The sequence below is a fragment of the Podarcis liolepis genome (genome assembly GCF_965112155.1).
Source record: "Podarcis liolepis genome assembly, chromosome: 1".
Classification (NCBI taxonomy): Eukaryota; Metazoa; Chordata; class Lepidosauria; order Squamata; family Lacertidae; genus Podarcis; species Podarcis liolepis.
Window position 1 is genome coordinate 83,867,782 of NC_139554.1, and position 9,913 is coordinate 83,877,694.

Genomic DNA, 9,913 nt, shown 5'->3' on the forward strand with positions numbered 1-9,913 from the left:
GGCCGGGGATGGGGCTAGGGGGAGAGAGAGGAGATGGAGGACGTCGGTGGCCTGGTTGCCTTTCGCCTCCCCAGCAGATGAGGGAAAGGCACTTTCCTCCCCTCCAACAGAATGGAGGCTGATCTGTTCCCCTCCTTGGAGTAAATCCCACGTGCTGCCCCGATTCTGCACCTTTTATTCAGCGGGCCTTACTCCCAGGAAAATGTCCGGGGGGCTTTCCGTGGCTAGACAAAGCGATGCCCCAAAGGACGTGATAGTGCACGAGGGCCTGATGGCCACCCAGACAAGGGCACCCACCTCGGATGCCCACCACCTCCTTGACATGCAAGGGTTTGGTTATGTGCTTGACAGCCTGTGGCGCACCAGAACCAGCAATGGCAAAAACTGCAGGAATCTCTGGCCTGCCTAGACTGGGCACCTGCGGGCCTGGATGTGGCATGGAGGGAGGCTTATGCTCTTGCCTGCCTGCAACACTCAATTCAACTATGTAGAAGCAAATCAACAAACCAGTGGAAGCAGCATGTGTAATGCAGAGCACGCTGGAGGGCCAGCTATTTATTTATTGAATTTAATTGTGCATTTGTAACCCCCTTTTCCTTTAAAAAGGAAGTCCAAAGCGGCTAGCATCACACCACAGTTACAATATTAAAGGGCAGGACTTTTTTCCCCAGCCGGAACTCAGTTCTGGCACCTCTCAGGTGGGCACCATTGAGAACAAGAGAAGCGTTCATGGTGAGTTCTGGCTCCTCTTTTTCTAGAAAAATAGCACCATCAAGAGAGATATTTGACAGCTGGTGTGGGACCTAAGAGACCAGGATTCAAAACCCTACACTGGGTGACCTTGGGCCAGTCATTCACTCTCAGGGTTGTTGCAGGAATAAAATGGGGATGATATACACCGTCCTTGAAGGAAAGATGAGGTATAAACATAAAAATAATACAAAAAAGGCAGCCAAAGAATATGAAAAATCCCTCAAGCAGCTTTTCACAAAGTGGCAGACATTGAACTAGTGACTTGCTGTGCACAAGGGATGTTCCCTGTCCAGAGATATGGTGTCAGGCAGTTTTCCAACCCCATTAAATACGCCTTTTTATTTCAAGTCTGTATTTCTCTTTGTGGTCTGGTATTTTGAATAGCTCAGATAAAGATGCTGTTTAGCCTGGGATCTTATGCCACGCTGGAGTGGGCTACAATCATTTATTAGTAGCTTTTATTCATAACCTAATAAATCAGGTGATGCACAATGAGAGGGGAGGGTGTTAATTCTGCATTGTTACCAGTGCTACACCTGATTATTACATGGTTTCAGGGGAAAACAACCTCACTGGCCAAATGGCAAATTCTACTGGGCCAAGTCTGGCCTGTAGGCTGGAGATTCCCAGCCAGTCCTAGTTTATATTGCAATTATTAGCAACACGGGGGGACGGACAGAATACTAAGACGTGTTGCAGGACTATTCTGTTTATGATATAACTTAGGTGAAGCTCTTTGAATACCATATAGCAAGAAGGAACCTCTGGCATGCTAAAAAATAAAGGACAGATCCTTTTATGGACTGGTAATTGGTCAAACAGAACCACAGCACATGAATATAAGTACTAGATCTCTCCAAAAACCAGTATTGGTAATTCAACATACCGTACATAAATTATCTGGAGTTGGGGGTGAGCAGCAAGGTGGCCAAGTTTGCTGACAACATCACATTATTCAGAATGAGGGACTATAAAATGAATGAAAGCTCCAAAGGATCTGTCTAAAGTGGATAGACAATAACATGGCAAATGCAGCTAAATGTAAGTGTAAAGCAGTGCACACTAGTGCTAAACAGCTCCACATATACACTGATGAGGGCTGAGCTGGCAATAACCTAAGAGAAGAGGGCTATTGGAGCCATACTCAAATAAAAATGTTGACTCTGTGTGGAGTAATTATATACAGATGCTGTTCTGCACCGTAATTTGTTTTACAATAATCAGATGCCTCAGGTGCCTGTTAAGAAGTGTGCACAACTTAACAACATGCTCCACTGAACTAGGGTTGTGCTACTGTAGCCCCGAGCTATTCATCAGCAGCTTTTGTGACAACTAGCCCCCTCCACCTTATAAATAAGCAACACACTACTGTCCACTTCCATCATGACAATCCTTTATCCTCCTTTATACAATGGCATATACATGTTCAAACCAAGGTAGTTCAACTGAATTTAGCTCTAAATACAATTCACGCTTCATTAAGAGATTATACGGTCATTTGATTTGAAAAGCTACACATGTGGAAATGCCAGCTTGCTCATCACCAGCTGCCCAGTTTACAAGTTTCATTTTCTCCGATGGAAAAGCATTTGACTCCCTCTTAGTTCCTTTTTTCCCATGACATGTCTCAAATACTATTTCAGGTTTGGTTATACATACTGATTCATCCTCACTAAAAATGTATCAGTGGAAATACAGTATCGGAAATGTTTGCCACTAAGCAGATAGCTTCTCATACTTATTGCAGGTACACAACCACAATTTTATACACTGCTATCTACCTTTTCCTGCCTGGAATGTGGTGGCAACTAACTTCCCACTCCCAGTATTCAGTCTCCTCCCTCCCCCAGCCTCATAGTGGCACCCTTCAACTGTCCAGTGTTTGAAGCTTTCTGTCCTGTACAAGAGATGGTGTGTATATTAATGAGAAGAGAAAGCATTTAGGAAGAATCTTAAGCAGGTTACTATAGACTGAACTAGCAGGTCATGCAGACCTTATTGGATAGAACTGATTGAAACAGTAGTATGCAGATAGGAAGCTATTGTTCTCCTGGCTATGATCAGTGCATCAGGAGGAGGCAGCACTGTGATAAACAATTGTATGCAGATCTCAGTGTACTTTTGAGCTGAAACGCTTATCAATAGTAAATTGTTATCAACACGCTTACAATGTTTGTAAGTAGGGATTTTTTTCTCTTTGCACCAGTACTGCTTTATTCCAACCTTCCCCATTCCTACTCATAAGTAATATCTTTGTTTTCTAAGTGCTGATAGCTTTAAAGATGCTGTTGGTAGAAGAAAATTACAAAATGAGGGGAGATGGCCCAGAGTATAAGATGCCCCCTAATTTTTGACATCATTTTTTAGGGGGGGAAACCTAGTCTTAAACACTGAAAAATACGGTATATAGGCTACTGTTCCACAGGGTCAGTGAATCCTAACACAACCGTGAGCTTCCAGAATTTAGGGTCGGTGCTCTGCCACAACAGAAATAAAAGCTATGTGACAACACTGCATCAGAACAGGAATTCAAAAATGTGCAACACAACTCAGATCATGTTCCAACAGCAGAAGAAATTGGCTCCATCATTAAGAGAGGATGGGGGTGGGAGAGAAAGAATATTTTTGTTTTTCAAGGCTGCTTAAATTATCAGAGTTCAGAGATAATGCAACCCAAGTCCTGAGAGGCCTGCTGGAACTCCCATAAGTATGGTATAGACCAGTAGTGGTGCACACCATGTGAACAAAGAAAACTATTCTTTCTGCATGGAGAACAGGGTTTCTAGGACTGAACAAAATGCAAGAGGCAGATAAGAATTCTCCCTCTTATGGACAATAAGCAGCTAAACAGCTGAAGGTTGTGCCCGCTTCTCAAAGCAAGACTTTTATGAGTTGAGTGCATGTTCCTCCTTTATCCACTCAGGCATATCTTAAACAAGCAAGTACTGACAAAGCTTTTACTGCAGAATAGAGAGATAAGAATGCTTTGAGCAGTAGCTATCTTAGTACAAAAACAGCTTTTTCAACTCTATTCAGAACCAATTCAAATATTCTGAAAAAAAGCATGCAGTATAGGATTCCCACAACTGCACCAAACTGAATGCACCTAGGTGGAGGGAGCTAAGTTACCTCTTTAAAATTCTCTCTCATGTGAGAAAAAATACCTTATGAGGAAAGGTATTCTGTCAGTGGGAAGGTTCTTGCTTAGCCCACATTGGAGAAAGGTAGCTTTCTGCCTGCATCATGTTTCTAACCTTGATGGAACCCTTAACAAGTTTTCCAGAATATCTGAATTGATTCCACAACGTTCTGAATGCAGTGGTTCCCAGGGCTTACTGTAAAGTGAAGTGCTGGCCTCTAGCTGCTGCCATCTTCCCACACTGCCTCAGTGCCCCACATGGGCCCAAGTGCATTCCCACAAAATGAAGATAAGTGCAAGCTGGAGGCCAGTGCTTTGCAGCACACTCTTGTTTGCTTTGTAAAAAAAAAAAAAAAAAGGAGCCCCGTCACTGCTGCTGTGTGGTAAGCTGGTGAGAGTTGAGAAATGAAGAAGCTCAGGTAAGCCAACTGGTGGCAGGAAGGTGGAGAGAAAGGACAGGAATCTGTGCAGATGGGAACTATGTGTGGTTTGTGCGCATGCATGTTCACCAAGTCTGAGGAGTGTGTGTTTGGGGCCCCTACCCTACCAGAAATGGGAGCCATGCCCAGCATAAAAGCCATTTTGTGATTCCACACATGACACACACCCAAAATTCCAAATATGCATACCTGTCCAAAAAGTTTGAGACCACTACCTGAAATATGAGTAAATAATCTTTCCAACAGAAAAGGTCTATGAAACAAATCTGGATTCTCCTTTCTCTCACCTTATCCATCAACTGTTCCCAGACCAACACCCTTCCACTGCCTCTTAAATTTCTCCCCTTAGAGCAATAAAAACTCCTACATTAAAAGAAAAGATGGCTCGTGCGCCCCCTCATCCTTTCCTCTCCAAGTAGGACTCTGCATTCTACATTATCTTCAAAAAGTTTGCCTACAATGTCTTCCTCATTCTCAAGACACAGGGAGACAAACAATGAGTGCATGCCCTTTATTGCAGACTTGGCTTCGGCTGGTGAGGATGTGTGAGGGTTGTAGTAAGTGCTCCATCACCGGTACAAGTAGTCAGCTTGTATGTTAGCAGCAATCTCAGCTTCCCACTTGTCACCATTGTTGAGCAGCTTCTCCTTGTTGTACAGAAGCTCTTCATGTGTTTCCGTGGAGAACTCAAAGTTGGGCCCCTGCAAAACACAGAATGGAGGATGAAGTCAAATAAAAATTACATGTACACACAGATATGTCCATACTGCATACTCTCTCTCCGAGTAGCTCCATCTTCTAGACACAAATTGAAAGTGGGCAAATGTAACAGCACCTCTTCATTAGCCTGAAAACCCCCAGCCCATTCACCTCCACAATGGCGTCAACTGGACAAGCTTCTTGGCAGAATCCGCAATAGATGCACTTGGTCATGTCAATGTCATAGCGAGTGGTCCTGCGGCTGCCATCAGCACGGGGCTCTGCCTCAATGGTGATTGCCTGTGAGGGAGAAAGAGACGTAACTCACTAGCATGTGGCATTCCCCAAGTTATGGAAGCCTTGAAAACCCATGCTGAACTAGAGGAGCAACAGCAAGTTTATCCCTGCTGGAATGAAGGCAACCTCATTTGCAATCAAGAGGCTAGGGGGATTCAACAGAACTGCAAAGATGCCATGGAAGAGAAGGGACCCAAGCTTAGAGGGATGTCACAGTCAACACAGTAGTTCAAAAAGAGCCTACCATCCTGCTCAAAAAAGGAAGCCCTATTTCAAGCACTAGCTCAGCAAGGGTGTGTGCACACATGGATGTGTAGCAGAAGCAAGTGATATACCATACATTGTCATTTTTATCCCAGCATTGTAGCACCAAGTAGACAAATTATTTCACTTCTTGCTACCAGCTGCATGCAAATGAAAGAGAATGGACATTCACGTAGTTCAGATAAAGAAAGTAGGTCCCATGGATATGGAATTTACTCACAAATAGAATCTGAACAGGACTATATATAGGCCCTATTACCCAATCCATACAGGTTGTGTGAGAGTTTATCTCCCAGATGGCTTGCAGCTTTCCATTGGCTTACAAATGTCACGTGCCACATCAGAAAGGAAGCAAAGAGCTGATAACAAGGGCCTTACCTGAGCAGGGCAAACAGCCTCACAAAGCTTACAGGCAATGCACCTCTCCTCTCCAGATGGATATCTGCGTAAGGCATGCTCCCCACGGAAGCGCGGACTCAGGGGACCCTTCTCAAAGGGATAGTTGATGGTGGCAGGTTCCCTAAAGAGGTAGCTCATGGTCATAGCCAAGCCTGAGGGATAGGACAAAGCAGATGTTTTATTTAAATACACAGTTCACTCTCAAACTTGGAAGTGTGTCAAGAACAGAGTTCAAACAAATTTTAAGACAGTTATTTAACTGCTAAATATCAGATACCTAGAACTAAACTAGATTTAATATTCCAATTGTTGCAGTGCTACAGCTTGCCTGCTTACCTAGAACAAGTCACAATTACCACCAGGTACAAAGTGCAAGTAGATAAATAGGTACCCCTCCGGCGGGAAGGTAAACGGCGTTTCTGTGCGCTGCTCTGGTTCACCAGAAGTGGCTTAGTCATGCTGGCCACATGACCCGGAAGCTCCCTCGGCCTATAAAGCGATATGAGCGCCACAACCCCAGAGTCATTCGCGACTGGACCTAACAGTCAGGGGTCCCTTTACCTTTACCTAGCTCAATGGCAAATAATGCCCTGGTAGGGCACTATTTCCACTTTCCCATGTACTTAAAATGTTGGGGGAAACTAGGGGAAAGACACAGCACGCCAATTGAATGCGTGTAAATTGAGAGTTGCCTGTAGTTACAGTCAGCCAGTCAGCATGAGATGATAATACCTTGTCATGGTTCAAGACAAAACGGCTGTGGAGACCATGGATATGAGGAGGTTGCCCGCTCTCTGGATAATCCATTCTAGGACTGCATATTAGAATCTTCCCCTTCATGCCCACTCGGACAAACTGCTCAAAGTTACAAAACTAGTTTCTCTTCTTTACCAGCTCAGCCTTTCCAACCATCATTCTGGTTCTCACCTCGGATAAGTTCTGTCCACAGGACGGTCTGTGCAGCCTTGTCAGTAATGGATTTCATGTCTGTCGGCTCCTCTCTTAGATTTACATATTCTGCAGCCAAAACAGTAAAGTGTAAGCTGTTGCTGTCCAAAAACATCACAGATTTAATTGTAATACATTCCTACGAAGAATTTCCCATGTTAGTATTCATTAAAACAAAGATTTCAAAGAGAAACATTCATGTGTGGTGTCACTTTTGGGAACATGCAGATATTATCAAAATTCATATCTATGCCATGAAGAAGAGCCTCTAGGACCAACATCTAGAGACAAATGTTCTAAACTATCCTTTCAAGTAGTTCAGACAGAGAGAACACCATTATGTACTTACTGTAGGAAGCTCTTGGGGTTGTGTTGCTGAGATGTCGGGTAAGACCTAAGCATACTGGAGTCCCTAGAGAACAGAAAAGTTGGGCAACATGCTAAATAAGAATAGAAACACTAGTCCCAGAGTCCCAAAGAAGCATAGAACCACACCACCATTATTTAGTCAGATTCATATGCAACTTCTATTACAGTGTAGGTCCATAACCTTGTGATTTACATGTACACTTTGAAATGAAACTATGCAATTACTTTTCCAGAGAATTCCAGAGATTCTGCCAGAAGCACTTCAAAACCTATGCTGTGCCTTTAAGCAGGCCAATGCTACAAAATTGGCTGAAGCACTTGGTGTTTATGTAGACCATAAAGGTCGTGTTAGGAAAGTATTACAAACAATTAAGTTCCAACCACACAGTCTTCAAGATTTGCACAAGAACAATGGCATCCACAATGTGTGCACAGAATTCGTATCGTTCCCTTCAGGTTCTTCAACTGTAGAATCCAACTAGGAGACAGCCAGAACACTGGAGGACTTTCCTAAAATACTTCTTCAAAACAGTTAAATATACTATCATAAGAGGTGTCAGAGAAGTTGTTCAAAATCCAACAAGATGTCTACTTTCATCGCCCGCGGTAGATATTAGATATTAGAAGGCATCAGTCATTGCAACTTTATTTCTATGGCTTTACGGTCTACATAAACAAATATTCCTTCTTGGATTCTGGTCAAATGCCAACTTTGAACTCGAATGACTTTTTAGTTGCAGCCTACCTATTCGGGAAGCTTGGCGCATTATCCACAACACAGGCATGTTCAATCTGAGTCTAGGACTCCTCTGCAAAGGGAACAAGGAAGGAAAACAAAAACATTCTTGTAAAAAAAAAGGTAGCAGTAATCAAGTTTGTTAAATCTAATCTTGTTAATCCATCAACAGTTGTGTTTCATATGATGAATTAAAATATTCCACAGGAAAAGTGCAAGTTCACCAGGACTCAAAAAACTTGATGTTAAAAGTTTTTTTTTAAGGAGGGCAAGAAAAAATATATTTCTGGACATGTTGAAGAAGCCCCCATGTGCAATTTGTCATAATCTTAATATGGAGTGATGGTGGCATTATGCAGATATAGCATACAATTCTATACACACGTATTTGGAAGTAAACCCTATTGAACAAACCTGCTGTTACTTCTAAGCATAATATGTAGGATTATTATACAAGCCAATGTTCACTTACTAGCAAATAAGCCCTACCAAACACAGTGAGACTTCTGAGTACGCACACATACAATTGCACTGTTGACTGGGTTAGACTGTGGAAAAGTACAAAGAAAATTTCAGGCTGCACTGAAGGCTTATTGGCCAGGAAAACAATGACTATTCTCCCTTTGAAAATACAAAGGACAGCAGTCATTCAGATACTATTTTATTATCTACACCCCACCATTTCTCTCATGAGAGCCCAGTGCAGCTAATAAGAATGCAACATTAAAAACAAAATTAGAACTGCAATGCAAAATATTGGCGCCTCAATATTCCCCAAGGACACCACAAGTCTGGCCTCCCTGCAAACTGCAAAAACCCAGTTGGCAGGTGCCGGGGGGGGGGCCCATACCCATGAGTCTTAAAGCACTCAGAGTTTTGTACACTTGTACCAACACCTCGAACTGAGTCCCGTAGCTCACCAGCAGCAAGTCCAGCACTTTCAGAATGGGTGTGACACGGTCCCCGCTCGCTGCAGTGACACTGTGTCACCGGGATAGCTTCCAAGGGAAGCCCCACCAAGCACACACTGCAGCAACCCAGTGGGGAAGTTATCAGAGTGCACAGGCTGCTATAGTTAAATGTTAAAATAATCCCGGTCAGCAGCCCACACAGGACCGGGCAGAGGCATCCCAGAGCCAGAGGCGCCGCACCTGCGAGGCGCCCCCTGCTCCTTAGCGGGTGGGTATTCCTTGCCCACCCGGGGCCTAGCACGGCCCTCCCGCCGGAGACGACGACGAGACCTGGGGAGGGCGCTGCTGACACTTACTCAGGCAACCGAAAGCGCAACGTGGGGCGCAGGGGTCGATGTGGAACTCAGGGGGCGGGGCCTTGGTTCCTGTTCTCCCGCCTCCTGGGCGGTGCCAATTCGGCCTTCCCCCTCAGCCATAGGAGCAGAATAAATCCGCATGCGCACACCCCCCTGCCTGCTCCTTCAAGGCCCACCAGGCGCATGCGTCGTCACAACCTCAGCCGGCCTCACGCATGCGCAGCTCCATGTCCTTTGGCGCCCCCGTGAAGGTCCCCGGCGCACAGGCGCCGCTACGGCCTCCGTTCCCTCCCTCCGCCCCTCTCCTTCCTCCTTTCCCGCGGATAGAATTTCCAGGAGCCTGGAGGGGGGAAAGCGCGCGCTCGGCCCGGCGTCACGGAGCGTCAAGAAGGACGCCAAGGAACTCACCCGCGACAGAGACCGCAGCTCCGCTCCAAGCCGGTGGCTTGCGGGAGTAAGAACTGGGACCAATCGCCGCTTTTCTGAACGTTCATTGGCTAGGAGCTCCCCGAGAAGAGGCGGGATCTCTTCGCTGGTTGGTTGGATCGAAGGTTGGGAAGGGGCGGAATGTTTTGAGGGGAAAGGGTGGGTTGATGATGCGG

General features: G+C 45.0%; 1 protein-coding gene across 6 annotated transcripts; it reads right to left on the reverse strand.

Moving 5' to 3' along the window:
- Positions 1-2,129: 2,129 nt before the first annotated feature.
- On the reverse strand, positions 2,130-9,846 carry NDUFS8 (NADH:ubiquinone oxidoreductase core subunit S8). Of its 6 annotated transcripts, none has more exons than XM_083467751.1 (8): positions 9,720-9,820; positions 8,517-8,592; positions 8,054-8,117; positions 7,289-7,351; positions 6,919-7,008; positions 5,971-6,143; positions 5,203-5,331; positions 2,130-5,033 (listed from the first exon to the last, which is right to left on the reverse strand). In XM_083467751.1, the coding sequence occupies exons 1-8, from the start codon at positions 9,803-9,805 to the stop codon at positions 4,902-4,904; spliced, it is 813 nt and encodes a 270-aa protein (XP_083323877.1). In that variant the 5' UTR covers positions 9,806-9,820; the 3' UTR covers positions 2,130-4,901. The 6 variants fall into 6 exon arrangements, with proteins under 6 accessions (XP_083323877.1, XP_083323879.1, XP_083323880.1 ...); XM_083467753.1 differs by lacking the exon at positions 9,720-9,820 and adding an exon at positions 9,312-9,491; XM_083467754.1 differs by lacking the exon at positions 9,720-9,820 and adding an exon at positions 8,965-9,260.
- Positions 9,847-9,913: the final 67 nt, after the last annotated feature.

Bases quoted from the DNA above. Each gene is read 5' to 3' on its own strand.
- NDUFS8 (XM_083467751.1), bottom strand. From the start codon at position 9,805: ATGAACGTTCAGAAAAGCGGCGATTGGTCCCAGTTCTTACTCCCGCAA. The intron at 5,332-5,970 runs GTAAGGCCCTTG...TCTCCCTCACAG, and splicing joins AGGCTGTTTGCCCTGCTCAG to GCAATCACCATTGAGGCAGA. The intron at 5,034-5,202 runs GTGAATGGGCTG...TGTGTTTTGCAG, and splicing joins CAGTTGACGCCATTGTGGAG to GGGCCCAACTTTGAGTTCTC.